The following is a 23762-nucleotide window of genomic DNA, read 5'->3' as shown; positions in this document are numbered from 1 at the left end:
ATGTAAATTTTCACCTTCCACCTATGTTACTGGCAAAATATCTTAAAATATATGATTCTATTGTTGGTAGTTATGTCAAGAAATGTTTACTTTGAGCACTGATGATGAAGATGTCACAGGTCAGATTATTTGGAAGCTACCCAGTAATATATATTACTGTTAAGATGCATATATCACCAGCTTTTTTAAATAAGCATCCCAAGAAGCTGAAAACGAATGTCAAGTTACTAAATCTAAAGTAAGCAGAAGAAATCAAATGGTAAGGATAAGAGTAGTGATCAATAGAAAGCACACAATAGAGAAAAATCAGCACGGGCAAAACTTAGTTCTGTAGGGAGACTAGTATAATTGTGAACATTGTAATAGACGAGGGCAAGGAAATGCAAATGACCAATATCAGGAATGAAAAATAGAACATCACAACAGAATTTATGGACACTAAAGAGTACAAGAGACAACGTGAACACTGTTGCCAGGAAATTAAAAAAATTCAAAAACTGGAAAAATTCCTTGAAAAATCATTTATAAGTGGGACAAAAACCTCTGAATAGTTTTATATTCAATGGACATATTGAATCCATAAAAGCCTTTACATAAAGAAGCCAACTCCAAGTAATTTAATCAGCAAACTCCTTGTTAGTTTCTAAAATAATTTGAAAATTTATGTCCACATGTAAACCTACACACAAATGTTTATAGCACCTTTAATTATAGTAGCCCAAACTTGGAAGCAACTAAGAAGTCCTTAAGTAGTACATAAATCGATAAACAGACTGTGGTACATCTGTACAATAAATTATTATTCAGTGATATAAGAGTTACTAAGGCACAAAAACATATGAAGGAACATCAAATACATTTTCTTCCTTAGTGAAACAGAACAATCTGAAAGGTCACATGTTGTATTAACCACCAACTTTCTGGTAAAGGAAAACAGCTAAGAAGATCCCCTGTGGTCCACCTATTCATTCCTCCTTCCCCCAAGCAAAAGAAAGTCAGTAGTTAGCACCGTGAAACTGTAACAGTGGGTGCATGCTATATATTTGGCAAAATAAACAGTCTACCCTAATACAAACTATGGACTGAGGGGCTCATTAGCTATAATAAACAAGCCCACATAATGAAACAGCACAGAAAAGTTAGCTTATGTTCAGTCAACCTAAAGCTGATCTAAAAACACGAGGCCTATTAATTATTTTTAAAAAATGAATTAGATCTATGGCTTGAAAGTCTTCTTTCATGTCTTTAGCTGTGTACTAAAGTAGCTGAAATACACTGAGCCATTCAAAATGTTTATCTCTTATGGTCATTTTGACTTTGGGAAAGAGCCACAAGTCCTATGGAGTCAGATCTGATGAGTAAGGTGGAAGAGGCCACCGGATAGTGTTTCTATGAGTTTGTCTTTGAATTGAATGGCATTTGGCAACAGCATTCACTGTACTTTTGATCACATCTCATAAAAACACTCTCTAATGAGGATTTCCCAGAAGTGCTTCAGAACCTGGGAAGAATGGCAGAATAAGTGCATTCAAAGCAAGAAAGAGGTATTTTGAGGGAGATTAATAGCAATACGCCTTTCACTGCATTATATTGTTTTTAAAATAGAACATCTACCACATATTTTGCTCACATGGTAGGCACCAGGGATCCAGGCAGAAAAGGAAGAGGGAGAGCTGAAGATTAAAAAGTGTGCATGTGATCACATTTTTGTACTTATGTCTGTATGTGAACACACATAAAAATTAAGGATATTTTTAAAAGAAATTCCTTATCTATATGTCCATATTCCGTACTACACTCTTACAGGAAATTGTGGGTTGGTCATCGTGACATACTTGAAATCTATCACAAGCTACAAGAGGCAGTCAAAAAATAAAACAAAACAAAAATAAAATCCTAATTGTAAGGATAAGATAGAGGAAATGGGCAGCTCCAGGCCAGCCCACCATTGATTCCCAGAGCTGAGGCAGAGTCAGAGTTCCTAATCCTAACTACTTATTTCTAAGCCTCCTGAACTCCATGTCAACAAATATTTATTAAGTTCCCATTTCTTGTAAGTCATACATTCCTTTCCTGAATTTTGGATTATTTTGACACACCCCATTCTTGTTGCTGGGCAACCTCCAGCATAATATTTGGTAAAGCCAAAAGGTGTGGTATACGCTAAAAATATTAAGAAGGGCTGAGATCATTTTAGGATGACAAAACCATTATGAAATGTAAAAGAAAACCCAAGATGTTTTCAATGATTGCTCTATCTTCTGCGACAGACTCACCCATCTTTTTAGTTTATAAACAGTGGCAGTAGCTGTTTATCATATGTTATTCTCCTTGAAGGGCTCTTAGTTGAATGGCAGATGTGAGCAAGTAAACTACAATAAAGGACTCACAATAAGATTTGGTGGTAGGCAAGGAAAGGCAGGCATCATAAACTAGGCCTTGGGGATGGAGAGAGCTAATGAAAGGGTGTTTGGGGCTGAATTTCACAGTAGAGGGCCACCACACAAAGAATGGGTAAAAGTGCAGGATGGCAGAGCGAAGTCAAAATGCTAAGTTCAGCAAGGTTAAGGGCAAAAGCGTTGGAGTCTTCTCACCTAGGTTCAAGTCTCCACTGTGTCCTACCAAGCAAGCTTCCTTCTACACTTTGATTTTCTTTTTAGGAAGATGGAGGCAATGACAGTAACTATCTGAGGTGCCAGAGAATGTACGCAAAGTGCTCAGCAAGGTTCTGAAACATCAACATGTGATAGAGATACAACTGTTACTATCTCCAAATTATTAAAGACTGGGCACACTCATGCTGAAGGCAGCACAGTTCCAAATAGATGAATCTTGGAAGCAGCCTGTATGTTCATCAGCAGATGAATGGAAAAAGAAAATGTGATACTTATATACCATAGAGTACTACTCCACCATACCAAAGAGTAAACTTGGGTCATTTGTAGAAAAATGATGTACCCTGAGACCATAATGTTAAGTGAAATTAATCAGACACACAAACTAAAATATTGCTTGGTTTCTTATATGAGAAATTCAAAATATACATAAAGAATGAGATAAAAGATGGATAGTAGGAAGTGGGGGATAAGTCTTTGCAAACAGGAAGGTGACCAAGAGTTGGAGGCAGAGAGAAAAGAATTAAAATGTGTCATGTACACACACCAAGTTCCTGTGAGGAATGTAATCACTATGTCCTGCAAACAAAATCTCTATTTTATCCTGCAAAAATAAAAATTAAAAGAAGAAAAAAATTTACAAAGAATAAATACAATAGGATATCAAGTCTGCATCTTGTACAGCAATTAACCACTAGGAAGAATGTATGCAATGTGTTAATTATTGAAACTGTTCTACCAATTTGGTTTGAAACTGTCTCATTGCTATTTGTTTCTCAATAAAATTATGGGGAAAAAATTCAGTTAGATACATAAAACTATAATGTACAATTGTAACAGATAAATTGTACCTATTGTGAACAATTAAAAAAAGAATAAATACAGATACTAGGAAACTATCCATATCAGACCCTATCATACCTGCTTATTCATTCATCCATTAATTAATTCATTCATTCCTTCATTCATGTATTAGTTACAACCTAGCAGTGATTATTCTGGGTGCTGTAGCTCAGAAGGAAGTTATACAAGGAAAGATCTCAAAGGCAATGGACAGTGAGCTCCAAGCCAGCTTTCTCTTTCTGCTGATTTTTTTCTTTTTGAGAATTGATTAGTCAGGGCTTTTATGCTGTCCTATTAATGTGCCTTATTTTATTGGGCACATTTGAAAATGAAAAAAAGAAAAGATAGTTTGTCACTTCCAAAAATGTATAATTTAGTGCTTTGTAATGAAACATATGTCCATTTAATAAGCATTTGTTGGGTGTCTTCCATGTAGTACAGTCTTAGGCTCTGTCGCAGTGATTAAAAAACAGAGAAACCGACACTAAACAAGACGGGCAATAAATAAGAGAAGAAATAATTAACAAAACATCAAAAATGTTATAAAGAAACCTAGGTAGGGTCCTGTGATAGAGAAAGATTTGCGGGATGTGAGTGGTCCACAGTGGTGAGGGGCAAGGTCTCCAAGACAGCCTGGCACTGACTTTATGGAGCATGAATAACAGATAATGATGGGAAGAAGATGCCAGGGACAAATGACAACATGCACTGTGGCCCTTGGAGGAGAAAGAATGATGAAGAGGCACCCACTAAAAGGGTCTCTAGTCACAGCACTAACTCATACAGGAGCTCTTGAATCCACCCTATTCTAGGAACTGCACATAGCTGTAATGACACAGCTCTCTGGGGGTAGGGTAAGGATAACTGTGCTTTTTCAAACCTTCCTGAGAAAGCCTAAGTGTAAGCAGGGAAGAAAAGTGCTCCCTAAACATGGGGAGCGCAGGACAGAGAACAGAAGGTAGGTTTAGGTGGGCAGGCTGAGGTCCAATGAGACAGGTCCCACAGATGCCTTGCCTAGTGCTGGTGTTTTCTTCTGAACATGAGGGGGAACCACTGGCGGTTCTGAGCAAGAGCTGTGGCTTAATCTAACTTAGGTTTCAAAAGGAGCACTTCAGGTACTGCCTGAAGCAGAGGTGGTGGGGAATAAACACAGAGTAACACCAGGAAAAGCAGGTCAGTTCAGAGGTAAACGCCAGTGGCACAGCAGATACACATGACTATTGATGGCTGTCTAAAGCATCTGGGAACTGCACTGGTAGTGTGAATCACACAACCTCCCTGTGTCATACCAGACTGAGTAGTGAACTGAGCTGAGGTTACCTTTCTACCTTATTTGCATACATTAGTCTTTAACAAGAACAACTCTTACTCAGTGGTTTTCAACCTTGGTTGTCAATTAAAATATTCTATAGCATTAAAAAAATTCTAGTGACAACTTTGCCCCCAGGGACTTCCATTTATTGATCTAGAACTTGAACCTGGACACTCTGAATTGTTGTAAATTCTGTAAGTGAATTCATTTTCTGGACTAAGAAGCACTGAATTACACAAATGAATCTATTGAGACTAGATATGCTAAAGTTGGCACAGGATTCTGATTTGCTTATAATTGATGGGTTTAGCAAAAATAAAAGTCTTCATATCCAGGAAATGGGGCCCAACATAGGGATCCAGGGTAAATATTATGATTGAGAGTCACCATCCTGAGATGGTAAGTGAAGTAGGGAATGCTTTGTTTGGCTTGACTAGAGCAGCGTTGGTGCGTGAGATAAGGCCACTTCATGTTATTCATCCCAGAAGCAGAAAAATCAGGCACAGCAATCTCCAGCCTGTGTTTTGTCTTCGATATAAACTGTCTCACCAAGGTTGCAAATACTTCTTCATGTCTTTAAGCATCCTCTGTGAGACAAACATAGTCAACTCCATGGTAGCCAGAGCTACAGTTAAAGTTAGGGGCAAGTGGCACCCATCCCACACAGGGAAGATATGTGACTGAGTGGGTCCCTCTCCTAATGGCAGAAGGGCCCCCTTGATGGGCAATGCTAGTCTGAGGAGGCTGCATGATCTTCGCAGGACCTTGTCACTGGATCTGAAGGTACCTGAAAAATGATGTGTATGCGGCAGAATGTTGAGGTTGGGAGGTGATCTAGGGCATCTTACAGTGTCAACAGAGGATAGGACGGTCAATATTTTTAAAGCAAATACTGAAGGTCTTACCAAACACAGAGTAGAGACAAAGGAAATGAGTTTTGTCACCGGACATAAAAATCAGACATGTAAATTCACTTTACATTTACTGTATGTGATAAATTCCTATTATAAATTTTATTAACTTATGTTATTACCTTGTGCTATATCATTATTAGGAGATTAATTATGTGGTTTTTAGCATTAAAATAATTTTCCTTTAAAATACTGGTTGGATTTGTCTTGACTTTTGATGCTGAATTAATGAGCTTTTAATGGAAATTATGTTACTTAAGTATCAATGTTATAGATACACGTGCACTTGAAATCCATTACAAAATAACATATTGTTAGAATTTTTAAAATGTCACTAAGAAAACCTTTTTTTTTTTACCTTCAAATAGTTGGATTCTAAAAGAATGAAGAGTCCATCAGGAGATACTGAATAATCACTCACGGAATTTCCAAAGGCTTCCTGGGGGTCAAACAGGAGAAAGACAATGTGACCACCTTATCAGCACTGAGCACTTACACGCAGAGGGTTCTATTTCAGACACATGACTTGGGAAGCACCCGCTTTAGTAGTAACTCACACAAATGACCATGACATGAGTGCACAGTGACCCGTGTTAGAAGCCAGGGAGAGAAGGATTCATTCTGACCAAGGACAGATGGCTGCCTGTGTGAGGACTAGCAGCTGAGAGAGAACTGCTCCAGTAGGAGGAGCAGCAGGAACAAAATCCCAAGGGTGGGAGAGAGCATGCACGTCTGGAGGCCATTGGATGGTTCTGTGTAACCTAAATACAGGATGGGGGGTGCTGACACACTGAGGTAGGACACCTAGTGAGGAAAGAACTCGGGATGTGGAGCCACGGCCTACTTTTTGCATGTGGAAGTGGTAGTAGTCCTGTATCTATTTTGTTTCTACAAAAGCAATCAGGTAATGAGAACCAAGGTCAAGGGTCTTGGTATCAGCCTGGATTTGGGCAGCAGCACAGTGGTCTGGCCTCCAGAGCAGAAGCAGCGACACGAGCTGGAACACTCACTATTACAAAATTAAATGAGGCTTTACCAGGATTATCCAGTGGGAGCAGAAAGCTATGACATACTTGCTGTGAAGAGGGGAATTACAGGGTCTGAGAGGATGACAGCACCACTGAAGGTGATTCTGAGGTTTCTAGCTTAAGTGACTGGGAAGAGAACTAAATGACCTGTTTGCCTGGATTGGAAACTTGGCAAGAGGAAAAGGATGCCTTCAAGCTTGCTAGGATAGTGAAGGGGAAATAACTGGCTTGTGTGGGAGAATGCGTTTGTGTTGCTGACAGGCAGCCTATGGCCCGAATCATCAGCCTACTGGCAACTGCGGTGTTGATCTTGAGAGATTAGTGTTAATGTATGTTTGAGAATCAAGGCCAGAAAGAAGAGCACTGTGGGAATTTATAAAATTCACACAGGAGAGCAAAGTCAGGAGAGAAGCCCCGAGGGGGAGGCAGGGTCCCATAGAGCACTTACATTTAAATATATGGGCAGAGGAGGAGGAATCATCAAAGGAGACTAAAAAGTAGCCAAGGCAGGGAGCATTTCAAGAAGGAGAGAAAGATCCACTGCGCCATATGCTGCAGAGAGAGTCCACACAGTGAGAAATGGTAGGACTCATGATTTCTAAGGTAATGAAAAATATCCCCATAATTTCATGCATGAATTAATTATCCCCATAATTTCATGCATGAATTAATTACATACAAAGGTAGTGTTATCCAAGAAAATGGAGCTGTTTCCATTTTCAGCATTGAATAGCAAGATCTTATTTTCTTGTTTGTAGAGATATTCATGATCTGAAGGAGAGAAAATGACCACATTAGTATATCAAGTAGACATTAAATATTTGCATAAGCTAAAAATCATGCGATGAAATTTTTACTATTTCAGCTCACACAAGGAGTACATAAAGATTTTTAGCTTGGAAAAATGATGACTATTACACTAGCATTTATTCATTTTTCCATCATTAGTATGAAGGTCTAAGTTCTCATTTAACTTTTCATAGCAAAGAAATTCTTGAGTTGCTTCTTGTTTTTTTCTTTTCCTTTATAGCCCCCGTAGAAAAAAATGCTTTCTGACGTTTTTTGAAAACAAGGAATATATTTTCTCAGCGCCATAAAATCACACCACAGCCTCACCTAACTAGAACGAACGTGAGCATGAGGATCTGCCTCCTCTGGAAAACAAAAACAAAATCAAAAAACCTTTACCTGAAATCCAACGCAAGGCATAGGACTTCACTCGAAAAGTGTTTTTCAAGTAATCAGTCAGCGAGTAAGTTCTGCGGCCATCAGCTGCAGCATCATCTGATGGTTGAAAGAAAGGGGAATGCTCAGGAAGGCGGCATGGGACCTAAGTTACGGATGAAGCAAGCCCCTGGGTCTGCACAGCAACCCTGCTCAGAAGTGGGCCAACATGCATGAAATGCAAGACAAATTTTGAAAGCTTTCAGTCTAGAAGGATGGAGAAAAATACACATCTGACTATAAAGCACGTGGGAGTTTCCTGCGCTAGGTTGGTGAGCACCAATGTGAACATTTTAATCAGCAATTGCCATAGAAATGTTATGTGAGTAGCATTTTCTCTCTCTCTCTCTTTCCTTCCTTCTTCCTTTCTTCCTGTCTTTCTTTCTTTTTTTTGGGGGGGGGAACCAGGGATTCAACTCAGGTCCCACTGAGCTTGCTTGCTTGCTTTCTAGCTTTTTAAATGTATTTAGTATAGAGTCTACAGGGTTTCACTAGACAGATTGGGCTAGTAGTGATTCTCCCGTTTTCAGCCTCCCAAATGCTGGAATTATAGGTGTGTGCCATCATGCCCAGTCTCAATGGCCATCTCAGCATGCCCTGGGTGCAGGGCCAGCAGGGCACGCTGGGGACTGAACCCCAGTCCTTGCACTCTGCGTAAGGTGCTTTAGTCTGCTGAGCTATCTGGTCAGCCAGTAAGTACATTTTCTAATAGCTGTATTTGAAAAATATGTAAGATAAAACATTATAATAGCATATTTTTACATAGTCCACTGTATCCAAAACATTATTATTTCAACATGTAATCAATATTTTAATGTTATTAGTGATCTCTTTCACAATCCTTTTTCATACTGTTCTGGTTTGTGTATAGGTGTTCCCTCCTATAGTGATGTAGTGATGGGGCGACGTCTGGAATTTGTGACTGATTCTTGATCCAGTGCATGGATTATGGGTGTGAGTGTCCTGGGGCAGATACTCTGCCTTACATCGTAAAGAGGGGAGAGAGGCTGGCTAGTTGCCTGAGCTGCTGCCACTTCTTTGCCCTCTGCTCTTTGCCACCGCCATGAAAAGTTGCTCTCTGCAGTGTGCCATTCTGCCTTGGAACCAGCTGAGCATGGACTGAGACCTCCACTGACTGTGAGCTAAATAAACCTTTCTTTCCTTCATTTTGGGTATTTGTCCCAGCAACGAGAGTAAAAAGTAGCCAAGGCACATACTAACTTTTTGAAATCTGGTGCGTAGTTCTCACGGCACATTTCAGTTTGGCTCACTGCAGTTTCAGTCAGTAGCTGTGTGTGCTGATGACCGCTGAGGAGGCTGGCTCAGGGCCAGTCACCCTTGGCTGTGGTCTGAAGCCCGTTTCCCAGCCTCTTGCCCTTCGGAGACCAATAACGAGACACGATCACCACATTTGGGGTCCCCTTGATCTTGGTAGAACCTGTGCAATTCTGTTTTCAAAGATCCAGCTCCAAGGCCTGAAACTACTTTGAGACCCTCTTCTTTACCACAGCTTTCACCTACCTAATCCTTTTGATTCTTCTTGAGAAACCTACTTTCCAACTGGCCCTGCTCTCAGGCTCTCGCTCCATCCCCTCCTCTGTACCACCGCTGCAACAGTTTTCCTAAGCTTCTGGCTTCGTCCTGGTGAGCCTTTCACCGGAAGCTCCAGGTGCTTCTCAGTCTCCCACAGAGAGATTCAAGCACCACCGACACAGCTAATACTCTCTTCCTAGCAATGTCCACTTCCTGTAGAGAAGGCGCCATCCTCTCACAGGACTTGCCAGCCTAACCCATGAGACCCTCTCCTGTTTTCCTTCCTTGTGCCTTGTCCCAGGTCACTTGTCTGCAGTCCCTTCAACGGTTTCCCTGGCTATCACAAGCAGCCACCCCGTGTCTCCTGCTCCTTTCATGAAGACTTACTCCTGCCTCCTCACACACTCTTGGCTCTTGTCACCTAACAACAATGATTTTTCCATGCCTACTTGTTGTCCTACTCAGAGAGGCTTTACAGTATAATATATAGAGTATATATGATGTCTGTATACTATATATAATGTACAATATGTAATGTATAATATATATTATAATATAATAGGTAATATACAATATGAATGAATGTATTTATAATTTTAAGACAAAACCTTATTCTTTGGATTGTTTTATTTTGCTTTTTTACAGTAATTCTCATCACTGAGCACGGTTCCACACCTCAGGGGACAGATACACAAAAAGGTTTTTTTATAAAATGTTGCACCTTAGAAGCATAATCAAGTCAATGTGATTCTTCTTCCCCAATCCCAGTCAGCCCACTAATGACAAAGAACTTAACGTTCCTTCCCACACTTTTCCTACACACTCACCACCAGCCGTCCCCACCATCAGCCCCCAGCATTGTAATACATCCTGCTTTCCAGCAGCAGGTTCTCTTGATAAGTTTTCATAACCTGTGGGAGAGGATTATCTGATAGGAAATGCTGTTTCAAAATATATTCTTAAGACTATTTCTTCAGCATTTATCTGGTCATCGTTTTGTATCTTCCTATAAAATTTTCTACCTTAACAGATAAAATTACTACATTTTCTTTTATTATTCTATTGATTTTGTTTAAACAGGTTTGTTGGACAGGTTAAAGAAGTTTTGAGAAATCTATTTTTTCAATTCAGTCCCACATATCACCTCTGAAAGTTTAGAAGATATTCATGTTTGTTAGCAGAAATACGAGAGGGGAAAATCAGCTATTGGACATGCCAACTTTCACACAAGAAATATAGCCCTGTGCTACAGAAAATAAAATTACTGGATATGAGAGCTGGACACCTGGATGTTTTCACTAAATGCCAGCATTTCTTCCATACATCAAATAGCTCTAAAGCATATATTGTTTGATAAATGCTATTGAAGGGATGTATCTTACTATTTATAACTATAATATTAGTCTAAAATAAACATAAAAGGGCCAGCCAAATAGCTCAGTGGATTAAAGCACCTGCTAGCAGGCGCAGGGGCTGGGGTTGATCCTCCGGCCTGCTGTGCCGGCCCCGTCCCCAGGGCATGCTGCGATGGTGATAAAGACAGCATGGTGATGTGGGCCTGTAATCCCAGCTCTTGGGAGGCTATAAACAGGTGGACCACTACGAGTCCAATCTAGTAGTGAGACCCTGAACACCCTTAAATAAATAAAATCAACATAAAACATAGGCTGACCAGCAGCCGATTAAATCTGTTCAGGTAGATGCAGGGGCCTGTGGTTAGATCCCAAGGGTGCCGTGCTGGCGCCCCCCCACTCCCCATCCCCCCCATCCCCCGCATGCTGAGAAGGCAACTGAGACTGTGCATGGTGGTGCCTGTAATCCCAGCGCTTGGGAGGCTGAAAACAGAAGGATCACTAAAAGTCCAATCTATGTAGTGAGATTTTGTAGACCCTGTACTAAATACTTAAAAAACAAAACAAAACAAAAACAAAATAAACAACAAAACATAAAAAAATCCCCAAGCTAGCATATATTAAGGAATAAATGGTTATAGACATTCACAGTTCTATTTTATGTATGCATGTATTTATTTTTTATTTAGTACAGGGTCTACAAGGTCTTACTATGTAGATTGGACTCACAGTGATTCTATTTTCAGCCTCCCAAGTGCTGGGATTACAGGTGTGCCACCATGCTCAGTCCCCAGGGGCAGGGCCAGCACAACACGCTGGGGATGGAACCCCGGCTGCTGCGCTCTGCCTAAGCAGGTGCTTTAGTCCATTGAGCTATCTGACTGGCCCTCACCGTTCTATTTTTATGTGCTGATGTAGATGCTTGCCTGGGCCTAGACGAAAGAATGTCCATAGCTAGTGCTTAATTTTGTAAAGAGGTAATTAACCGAATACCTCTAACCAACCACACATTGTCTTCATCAGAATTCTAGCTGGCTAGCTTTGTTTCAGGGCAGCACACTCACATCTGAAATGGTAAAATAATCGAAGCCAAATTCGCAGGCGTCAGCTGGCGTCCGGCAGGGACTCAGTGCACACACGATGCCTTCCTCAGGAACCCTGGCTGTGCCTGTCCTCCTCTGACCTTACAGGGCTCGTCTTGTCAGCCCAGAGCTTGGCTAGCACACTCAGCTTCCCTCGGCCTCATGGTGGTCCCCTGAGCTCCATCAGCTGATGCTCTGGGCCTGAAGGCTGACAGTGCATTCTGGGTAAGGCCCGGCACACCCCTCTGGGGCCACACTCCCCTGGCCTGTGTTGGGCTCACTCAGCTGCTTTACAGCAGCGCTGCAGCTTGGCTTTTCTCTATTAGTTACCTAGTCCCAGAGCAGCATGGTTAAATTGGAGCAAGTAGAACAACAAATGTTCTCTGTTTTTTGCCTTGCCATTTGATAAGCAGGCACATTGGAAGACAGTTTGGAAACATCTAGATAAGCGGGTTCTGTGAGATGTGAGTGCCAAGTCCAGGTTTTGACCTTTAGCAAGTTCATAGTTCTCTGCCAAGTTACAACCTATTCTGTCAAGCTCTTAGAGGACATGCTCGCGTCGCTTCTTCCTTGTCTATTTGTTCCCTGACAGGGCACTGCTGCAGCAACAGATGAAGGCCTTTGGCTGCTTGTGTGGCTTTCCTGTTGCGGCCTGGGACATGTCGTTCATTTGACTTATCAGTTCAAACCACTGTGCTAGCCAAGTAAAGCGGCAATCATATGTTATCCATCAGCTCATGCAGAGACTCTGAGATTCAAATCTTCTTTCATTTAAATCTTTTAAAAAGGTTAACAGTATTATTCTTTGCTTCTCTGGCTAGAACATTATTAGGTTGAACCATATGAAGATACTGCTTATATCAGTCATAGATAGTAGAATAAGAACATTTAAAATGGCTCAACTTAATAAACTTTCATCAAACTGCTATGGCAATTTTTAAAAAGTGTATTTGGTATAGGGTCTCACTACGCAGCTTGGATTCGTAGTGATCCTCCTGGCTTCAGCCTCCCCAGCCCTGGGATTACAGGTATGCACCATCACACCCTTGATGGCTGCCTCAGCATCTCAGCATGCCTGGGGGCAGGGGCAGTATGGCATGTGGTCCTGGGGATAGAACCCCAGTCCCTGTGCTTACCTAGGCAGGCACTTAGTCCTCTGAGCTATCTCACTGTCCTTGCTATAGCATCTTAACGAATCCTTGCTTTAGGATCAAAATCACTTCTGAATAAAGGTTATTCCAAAAAGGCAAGATCCAAGTAGAAAGTAATGTAGTTTATGACATACTCTTACTTTGACCAATTGTACTGCATGCTTACAGTACATGTTGAATACTCCTATGACCATTCACAATAAACTTTCAATTTTCTGTTTCCAAATCTGATTTATAATATTTTCACTTCACAAAGATAAGCTGTTTTGGTAGATAATTAGCTAATGAAATACATCTGAAAAAGAATGTGCTCTTTACAGCTCATAAATGCATAAAATTGTTAAAAACGGGCAAAAGAAATATCTGGTTATAGAGTTCCTGTGTTCCATACGGTAATCAGTTAGCATTGTGCATCAATGTCTGTATCCTTCATGGGCACAAAGAAATAAAATGGATGTCATTTCAGAATTGGCTTACTAGCCTAGATATAGGGGTGAGTGAAGAAAAATCAATAAGGTGGAAGAAAAAATTGATTGAATGGATTCCAAGATTCTGTAGCTGAATTATCTGATATCCAATATGTGCAGGCTACCCCCATTCTCCATTGATTAAAAAAATACTGTAAGATTTTGAGTAGCTGGTGACTGATATCAGAGAAATTATTGAACCTCTGCTATGGTTTCAATGATGACTATAGCCTTCAAAATTCATGTTGAGACTTAATCCCCATTATTGTGGCTTGGAGAGTTGTGGCCTTTTGGGGAAGTTATTAATTCCTGAGACCTTTATCTTCATGAATGAGTGTACCTTTCAAAAGGTCTGGGGGAACTACCTTAGTTCATTTTGTCCCCCTATTTTCCACCATGTGAGGGAGCTGCTACAAGGAGATGCCATCAGTGGAGCAGGAGCAGGCCCTTGCCAGACCCTGAGCCTGACAGCACCTTCATCCTGGACATCCCAACCTCTGGAGCTAAGAGAAACAAATTTCTATGCTTTAGAAATTATGTGGCCTCAGGTATTTTGTTATGGCATCACAAAAGGACTGAGACAGGAACTGGTACCAGAGCAGCAGTGTGTTACTATACATAAAGTGTGAAATCATTTTTGGAACTGCATGGTACATAGCAGCTGGAACAATTTTGAAATGCATGCTTTTTAGAAAAGCCTACCCTGCCATGAATGGGTCTTATGGGTGATTCTGATGCTAGTGAAGGCATTAGAAAGGGAGAGAGACAGAGAGAGACAGAGACAAAGAGAGACACAGAGACAGACAGAGGCAGAGACACAGGAGGAGACAGAGACAGAGAGACAGAGACAGAGAGAGAGAGAGAGAGAGAGAGAGAGAGAGGCAAATGGAACAGGAAAGAAAAAAAAGAAAGACTGTAGATCAGACTATTCTAAGAAGGGGCTGGGGAGATGGCTCAGTAGAATAAGGCACTTCTCTGGCAAGTGCAAAGGTCTGAGTTCAACCCCTGGTTCCAAAAAAAAAAAAAAAAAAAGATAGATTCTAAGAGATCATGATCAAAATTGTGGTAGAAATACAGAATGTTAATAGTGAAGGCCACTCTGACAAATTTTATAAAGAAATAAGGAACTTTTTTGGAAAATGGAGGATAGATACATCTTTTATGAAGTAACAAGAACTGAGCTCCTTGTGGAAAGCAGAATTTAAGGGCAATGAACTATATTTGGTGGACAAAATTGCTAAGCAAAGTTTTCAGCATGTTCCATTTCAGTTTGGATAGGCTGTAAACATGAAAAGGTATATCAGGAGAGGGTACCAAGGTGTGCCCAAGGATCAGGAGAGACGTATTACAGGAGGAAGCAAGATGCTATTTGTCTTAGTTTAGTGCTGCTCTAACAGAATATCAGAGAGGAGGTAATTTATAAGCAACAGAATTTGCCTCATAGTTCTGAAGGCTGGGAAGTCTAACAGCAGTGGACTATATCTTAGAAGGGCCTTGTGTTGTATCATAATATGACGTGACAGAGGGCATCATGCCAGGAACACGCATGAAAGAGGGCAGGGGAGGCAAACTCACTTGGGCAACAATCTCACTTCTGCAATAACAACATTAATTCATTCATGAGGGAAGAGCGTTCATCACCTGAATGCCCCCTACTGGGGTGACCTCCAGCACTGCTACACTGATGATTAAACTTCTGACACACAAACTGTGGGAGACTTACACAAACTATAGAACTGTGCATTAAGACAATGGAAGGGGACCTTCTGACACACATCTGCAATCCCCTCTATTCAGGAGACTAAGGAAAGGGAACTCAAGGTTCAAGATAGTCTGGGTAACTTCCCAACAAGTCTCCAAATAAAAAACAATTAAAACAAAGGGTTACTAATAGAACTAAGTGGTAGAGACAAGGCCTAGGTTCAATCCTCAGAAGTGGAGGAAAAAGGCAATGGAAGAATGGCTTTGCATACATTTTGGAAATTACTATTATTAACCCTCTTATCACAGACATAGAACTAAATAAAAAGGGGGTTTTTGGCTACCCAGAGGACCTCATTTAGGTGCAGTTCTCAGATGCCCCATATGTGGCCCAAGCAGGGCTAGATGTGGCTCAAGTGGCCCTGTTGGAAGGTACAAACCATAAGACTTGGAAGAACCCAGGTAGTGTTCCTCCTGCAGGTACAAAGTGCATGATGCGAGTACGCATATCCATACAGATTTCAAAGAATGGCTCAGAGACCCAGAGGACCCATAGAGAACTACCAGGCCTCTACCAAAAGCCACCAGGAGTGCAATGTGTATTGGAGCCACAGGGACGTGGCTGCTGAGGAGACCCCAGAACTTCAGAGACACTAACATGTACTGCCAGGCAGGAGAGCTACGTATGTGCTGTGTCTAGGAAAAGCAAGGGTCAATGTTGCACAGATTCTTGGCGATACAAGTCCTACCCAACGTATCTGACAGATACAGCATGGAGTAACAAATTTCCCGTAAGTCTTGTGATCGACTGTTGCTAGCCCTGTTGGAGTCTGGACAGATGGGGTCTCCCATTCTTTTTTTTTTTATTTATTTATTTTTTTTAACTTTTTTTTTAATTTTTTATTTATTTGAGAGAGAGAGAGAGAGAGAGAGAGAGAGAGAGAGAGAGAGAGAGAGAGAGAGAGAGTGGTGTGTGTGTGTGGCCAGCTCAGCCCACCAGGGGGCGAGGCTGGCTGGCATGTGGTGCTGGGGGATTGAACCGCGGTCCCTGATGCCTTTGCTAAGCTTGTTCTAAGTAGGTGCTTTAGACCACTGAGCCATCTCTCCAGCCCTCCCATTCTTTTATTCTGATCATTTTTCCCCTTTGAAATAGGATGCTTGTTCTATTTCAAAGAGGATGTTGCACTACTGTGTTTTAGAAGCAGGTCACTTGCTTGGTTTCAAGCATTTGCAGCTGGACAGAAATCTTTATGCCTCAGGACAAATCTTTTTTTTTTTTTTTAAGGATAAATCTTGAGTCTCATCCATATATGATGTAGATGAGACTCTGAAGCTTAGGCTTTTGATTTCTGGGATCATTTAGGACTTTGGGGCTATCAAGGTGGAATGAACGTGTCTGGCCTGTGAGAAGGCCGTGAACTGTAGGAGCCAGTGATCATTCTGCCCCTGTGCTCTTCTGTCATGAGGACACAGCATTAAAGCCCTCACTAGAAACTGAATACTGGCACCTTGATTTTGGGCTTCTTGACTTTCACAATGCTAAGGAAATGAACTTCTGTTATTTATAAATTATGCAGTCTGTGGTATCCTGTTATAGCAGCATAAATGGATTAAGATAAACTTTTAAAGTTTAAAATGCAAATAACATCATTATCAAGCCCGTAAGGATTCACAATTAGTATAAGAGAGGCAGTGTGAGGCATGCTTAGCTCAAGAGTTAGAATTTAGGAAGGTTTGCAGGTGTGGTATTGTATGTGTTACCGTTTTGTTCCAAGGATGAGCTAAGCAATCAGAGTATGAGGGTGAATAAAGAAAATCTCTTCTTTGGCGCACCTAGAACTGGTGTTGGGATTAGGAATTTAGCTACGATAAAATGATATCTAAATAATATTTACTATATTCATAATCACCAGTGATCGATCCTAACAAGATGGTGTGAGAGCATCACATTGACAACAGACCTAGAGGTGCACTACGGTCAGTCCGGCAGGGCTAACGAGCAACACATCCTCCCTCTCCTATGTCCAGTGCTGTCTTCACTGTCCATAGAGGGCAGCTGTGTACACGAGGGGAAACCCCGGGCTTAATGGAATCAGAGGATTTGGCAAGAGCAACACTCCTCTTATGACTGTACCCAAGCCACACTAAAATATAATGACAATCAGCAGATTTACATTCTCATCAACAACAAGATGCATAAGGCAGCATCTGATGTCTTGTGACTTAGCTACAGCCTGAAGAACACTAGAACTGTGTACTCTAAACATCTGCCTTACAATCCAAGTGTTAGATGGTCAATCTTTTTTTCTTTTTACTTATGTATTTGGTACAGGGGCTCACCATGCAGCTCTGACTCGTACTGATCCCCCTGTTTTCAGCCTCCCCCGCACTGGGATTACAGGCATGCGCCACCACTCTTGGTCTCCACAACCAGCTCAGCACACCCAAGGGCTGGGCCGGCAAGGTGTGCGGGACTGGGGAGTGAACCCCAGTCCCTGTGCTTGCCAAAGCAGGTGCTTAGTCTGCTGAGCTATCTCGCCAGCCCTGATGATCAATCTTTTATTAGGAATGTGATCATTATATTTTCAAATGTCTACCCTACAATGCTAACTAAATGGTACAGTGCAATTCTTCCAGATAGCCAATGGTCTGGGCAAAGCAACTGAATGGCGCAGTCAGTGTTAATGCAAGCATCACCTCCTCTCCGACTCTATGTGGTCCTGCTCACTGCACTGGCCTCCCGGCCGCTCCTCACCCCCAGCAGGTCCCCTCCTAGGCCTATGGCTTTGCACTCTTGTAGACTTTTCCCATACTGCTTCTCTCCCAGCAAATGCCCACGGCTTGATTCTTTCCTCCTTTAGGTCTTTTTAAACTGTTGTTTCCCTCCCATGGGGTAGTACTGCAGCTCCCTTGCCTATGGCATACTCTAGTTTCTTTCTAGCTTTATTTTTTTTTTCTTCTTAGCAGTGATACCTTATAATATATCTCTTGTTTACTGTCTACCTGTCTTGACTGGATATAATCTCCATGAGAGTATCTGTCTTGTTTCATTTCATTCCATTTACTACTGTATCTCTAGGGCCTAGGAAAGTACCTGGCACATAGTAGGAATTCAATAAATGATTGTTGAATAAAAATATCAAAGGCATATTATACATAGGCATGCAAAAATGAGAACCAACACCCCTGTACTAATGGATGGGCTCCAGGTAGCTCTGGTGTAGGAAGCCCAATGGGCTCTGCCAGAAGGCTCTTGGGGACAGAAGTTTGGGGTTCTACCTTCCCACTGGATTCCATTAGCGTCAGCTCACTTCTCTAGGCCTGGCCCAGTTGTTTATTGTCTTTCAGCTTCCAGCATATACTTTTGGCTCAATAATACTAAAAATGATATTTACAACTATATTTCCAAGATGGATGCATCTGAAGGATTCTTGTTAAGTTTTGTCAATTGGGAAAGACAGAGAAAGATCAGCCACAGGAGAAGAAGGAAAAGGGCTACTTCCTTGATCTTGCTGATCCTGTCTGGCCTCCAGCATCCCTGGAACAACCCTATGACCTGCTTCGGCTGGGCTCTCAGCAGAACCAGAAGCAGTTGGATATGTCATGTGGCTAACAGCTTTGAGCCCAGGTGGTCTGTGTTCTTCTTTGTTTCCACATGCTAGACACAGGCACTTCCTATGTTCACTGTGTCTGGGTTCCATCAGAATTTCTCTCTTGCTTTTTATCTGTGCAACCCACTTTTATATTCTTTTTTTTGCTGGAATACTTAATATGACTTCTCTATTTATCATATTTTAGTTGATAGAAGAACTTAGTTGTCTGACCTATGAATAAGAAGGTCTCTATAAATTATACGAATATAATATCTGGATGTGGACTGACCACCCTTTATTTAATTGCTGGAGAGTAAAAGCTTTAACCACTTGGTCTCTGGTCTCAGGTATATCTACTGAAGTCTGCTCTGCTAGGTGGAAAGCCATCAGAGCTGATCTGTAAATGAACCAAAGGGGCCACGACAGTTTATTTATAAAAACAGGTGACCAACCCTGGCTGTAGTTAAACAAGCAATTTAGACAATCCTCAAAATTGTAAGTAATGTAAAACACACAAAAAACTATTCTCAAGATTGGTTTTTCAAAGCCAGCTATTGAGCTCTATATCTGATGCCCTAGAAAGAATAAGAACATCAGCAGCAAAGCACCAAAGCAGAAGCAAGCAGAACATTAGCATCTCCACACTCGGGTCCCAACGAAGCCATCTGTAGATGCAGGAGAGGAACAGAGAGGAGAGAGAGACTTCTGAGCCGAGCCCAGCAACGTTTTCCTGGCAGCAGGCAGAAGGCTCCAGACACAGGAAGCCTTCCCTGAAGGAGGGGGAAGAACTGCTTTATTCCTTTCTTAAGAGAAAATTAAGCTTTTTTTTTTTCTGATTATAGTCACTCACTCCCTTTTCTTTTGACAGGACTCTTCTGGGATAAACATGACATAACAACAATAAAGGCCCAGACTATAATACAGGGCGCTTATGTCCTTCCAAGGTGCCTGAGACTGGGCCAGGGCAAGCTGGAGTGATGAGAAACAGTTGAAAGATGGAAACTTCTTAGGTACATGGATAAATGCCCCACAAACCTAAGAACTATGCAAATGTGTTAGCCCAGAGCTGGTTTCTTATGACAAATTATTAAAATTGTAGAGAGGCATCAGGGACAGGGTTGCAGGGCAAGCTGAGTCACGAGCTTGTGCTGGAAAGAAGACCGGGAGGCTTCAACATTCCAGGGAGCTGGGAGGCCCAGGAAGAGGCATCAGAATAATCAGTAAGGAATCAATGACAAGTGTTTGCCATCCAGAACAAAAGAAGAAATGATCACTGGGAATAAAATGGAGAAAGTGTAGTGCTGCATCCCCAGTCCTTATTAGTTTTGGGGGCAGGGTCTCACTAGGTTGGCTAGACTGGCTTCCAAGTTGTGAACCTTCTACCTCAGCCTCCTGAGAAGCTGGGACTACAGATCTATGCCACCATACCTGGCTCTCAGAGTTCTCTCAGTGTTCTGAGTTTCACAGTTAATAATACCTTATTTAGCTTTCTGATTCTCGTCCCATTTTATAGATGAAGACTGAGGCAAAGCCAGGCATAGCCGAAGTTTCATGATTAAACTACATTTGAACCAGGCAATATAGCTCCGGAGCCAGCCTGTGGATAGAATCATTCTTCCGAATGTTTCTAAATATTTGGAACAGTGATTGGGCATAAACGCTGTGCTTGCTGGTTGTGTGACTTGGTAGGAGTGAGTGAGTTAGGCTGCATGGAAATGAGAATTCAGTGTTCGCAGCTAATCTAAACAGGCATTCAGTTGGAGCTTAATTTTTTCTAGGATTCCGAAGGCAAGGGGTTACCAGCTCTATTAAGAGCCCTGTGATTTCCCTTCTGTCCTGTATTAAGCAACCCTGGCTATCTGGAAAGAGTCCGCACTGTACTATATTTTAGTTTCCATGATAGATCTATAAACTAGAAAAATCTTTCCCCCGTTTTTCAAAAACTAGAACCATTTTAATACAAGTTTATCTTCTTCCTTTTTTTTTTTTAATGCCTACTAGATTTTCAACATTATAGACAGCTAAATAATGAAGGCCCTGCAATTTATGTTTTGAAAAGCATGTAGACTATCTACCACCAGCAGCTCCTCTTACTGCACATCACTGCTGTGCGGTCTGTCTCTCCTGCCGCGCCACAGCCCTTTCCTTAGGACTCAGAAGAGTGAGCTTCGTCCACGACAGCCTCCTCCGCCCTGAGGCTCAGATTCCTGCCTTCTGGATTCCCAAGGTCTTGGTTGCCATCTTATCTTTTCCCTCGCGAGCGTCTTCAGTTCCTTTTTACTGCTTACTTCCGCTCCGCCCACGGCACACGGCACGGCACGCAGAGAGAGCGCCTGTCAGGAAACAGTTGCTCGACCTTGCGCGCAGCTCCCTCGCGTCATCTATTTATTTCCCTTCTGATGTCAACAAACCTCTTGAATAAACAGTGAGTACCCGGAGCCTTCATGTGCGTACAGTTCATCCTCCTGCTTCTTGATCGATTCATCCTGCTCACCCAGGCCATGCCTGTTTCTCTTTCCTTTTATGCGTGTTTTTATTGCCAGGTAATTTGCCAGTGGATTAAACCATCATTATTTAAATATTTAATCTGAAGTATTTTCTTAACAAGTCTATAGCTAATCCAAGAGGATAAATGTACCTATATCTATCAAACAGCAGTCAGCACTGAGCCTTATGTCTACACAATCAAGTACTGAATAATTTGATCCCAGATTTATGAACCATAAATATTTTAATCCAAATTATTATAGCATTAAAAATATTCATCAAATCGTTTTTCTTGCATGAACTCCTAGGGTAATTTCTTTAATTCACCAAATATTTATTTAGCATCCATTGTGTTGTATCCCTGGCGAGAGATATAACAGTGAACACAATAGGAACCATCCCTGCCTTCATGAAGCTTACATTCCAATAAAGAAAACGTCCAAACCAATAACAGATAAGTAATGGCATATGTAAGGTGGCAATCAGTGCCATGCAGGAAATAAAACGGGGAAGGAAAAGAGGGACTGTGAGTTAGGGGATGTTGCTAATTTCAATAAGACAGTTGGAAGGGCCCCACAGATACTGTGGCACCATCCTCTGACTTCCAAGAAGCAGCTTCTCATCAAATCTTTCCCTGCCTGGGATCTCTGCCTGCCTGTTCACACACTCGCTTCTAGAGGGCTCATGTAATTCTGGAAGACCCAAGCAGATGATTTCCTTATCTCAACATTGACTGTGCCCTATAAAAAACCACAAGAATAAAATCCATTACATTCAGAGTCTCAGAACATGAAAGAGGAAGGGGAGAAATCTTAGGGGCCATCTTAGAGTACAACCTATCACAATCATCTTGCCCATTGTATTAAAAATGCATCGCAAGGGTATAAGAAAATAAATAGAGAGATGTTTGCACTAACTCAGGTGAAAGATGATAGTGTCTCAGACCATCGTAGTAGCAATAGAGGTGGTAGAGTATGATCAGACTCTGAATGAATGTGGAGATAGAGGTGGTGATAGGATGTGACATCCAACTTGGTATTGCTACTTGAAAGCAAAAAGTTGAGAACTGCATGAATATTGCCCTCAGTAACTAAAAATGGAGCTCTATTTTTTCTAACAAGATGTACAAAAGGGAGAAGAGGTTTGGGCCATGAAGGATGTTAGGTGTTATTGTTTTGACACGACAATATTATATCCAAATGAAGAAGTATAGAAGACTGGTGTATATGTATGCACCCAGAGTTTAGCCAAGAGCTCTGGTTTGGAGGTAAAATTTGAGACTTGCTAAGTTACAGGTGGTATTGTGAACTGTGGAAGATCACCCAGTGCAAAGCGGGAGGAGGCCTGGGGATGGCTCCTTGGTGTAAGCTAGGACAGAAGCCAGAAACGTAAGGAAGGACACTGTACAATGTCGGGAAGGAGAAGCAGTGAGGTAGAAGGGTAGTGAAGAGAGAATGTGACCCAGAGAGGAAGTGGCAAAGAAGGAGGAGCCCCTAAGGCATGTGAGATGGTGCACTGAGCTCACTGGTTTGCAAGTGTAGAGGTTAGGGGACCCAACTAGAATAGGACAGTTTTTGTAGTCTGGTAGGAATTCTCATGGTTTATGAGAGAAAAAGGAGAGCGGCAGCTGACAGTGATAACAGGAACCCGAGGAACTTTGCAGAACAGACGGAGAAAAGGAGAGATAGACACTTGGGAGTGAGGAGCACACCTGCAGTCCTCACCAAGGGGGGGGGGCGCTAGGACAGGAAGATTGTTCAGTTCAAGGCCAGCCTGGGCAACCTAGTAGCTTAGAGAGAAAAAAAGAGAAAGAAGAGGAAGAGGAGGAGGAACATGTTTTCTATCATTCTTTCATTTTTAAGGATGTGAGAGTTTATAACAGGTCTATGATCAATAGAGATGGATATCATATTGGCAATACAGGCACGGCAGCAGCTGGAGCCTGGTCTCTGGTAAGCAAAGGTACAAGACCTGGTGCACACAGGGAAGCTCTGGCCTTAGCAGGCCACCGGGGAGTGCGGCCACAGTTTTGGGTGAGGAGCAGGTGTGAGGGAATGGAGAGGGGCAGTGAGAGTTTAGAAAGTCCTCTTCAGGTGGCTTCCAGTTTCTTCTTAAGACAAGCATCAAGGTTCTCAGCTACAGTGAGCATGGGAGTAGCTGTAGGTATGAGGGGAGGTGGTGTGTGCAATGGTCTTCCAGGGCAATGGGCAGCACAGAAAGTGGGTAGGTTGCCGGGCAGGTGTGAGGTGCCACCTACGCTGGGGCCTGGCTTTTCCTTTCAGTGCCATTAAAGCACTTGCATTTTCCCCCCCATATTTTAGGGAAAGGTCTACAGGGTGTTCAGGGTCTCATTACTAGATTGGACTCATAGTGATGCTGTTGTTTACAGCCTCCCAAGGACCACGCCCAGTCTCTATTGCCACCTCAGCATGCCCCAGGGGCAGGGCCAGCACGGGGGGGGGG

General features: G+C 42.1%; 1 protein-coding gene across 1 annotated transcript in view; it reads right to left on the bottom strand.

Moving 5' to 3' along the window:
* The window catches only part of Dpp4 (dipeptidyl peptidase 4), a 79418-nt gene that overhangs the window by 46697 nt on the left and 8959 nt on the right, over positions 1-23762 (bottom strand). The window contains exons 3-5 of the mRNA XM_023713776.1: positions 7898-7993; positions 7389-7480; positions 6040-6120 (exon numbers count right to left, since the gene is read on the bottom strand). Of these exons, the coding sequence (XP_023569544.1) occupies positions 6040-6120; positions 7389-7480; positions 7898-7993 (269 nt within the window). The remainder of the gene's footprint in view (positions 1-6039; positions 6121-7388; positions 7481-7897; positions 7994-23762) is intronic.

The sequence above is a fragment of the Octodon degus genome, unplaced genomic scaffold (genome assembly GCF_000260255.1).
Source record: "Octodon degus isolate 3935 unplaced genomic scaffold, OctDeg1.0 scaffold00032, whole genome shotgun sequence".
NCBI lineage: Eukaryota > Metazoa > Chordata > Mammalia > Rodentia > Octodontidae > Octodon > Octodon degus.
Note: the sequence above shows the minus strand (reverse complement) of the source record. Positions and strands in the feature narration are given on the sequence as shown.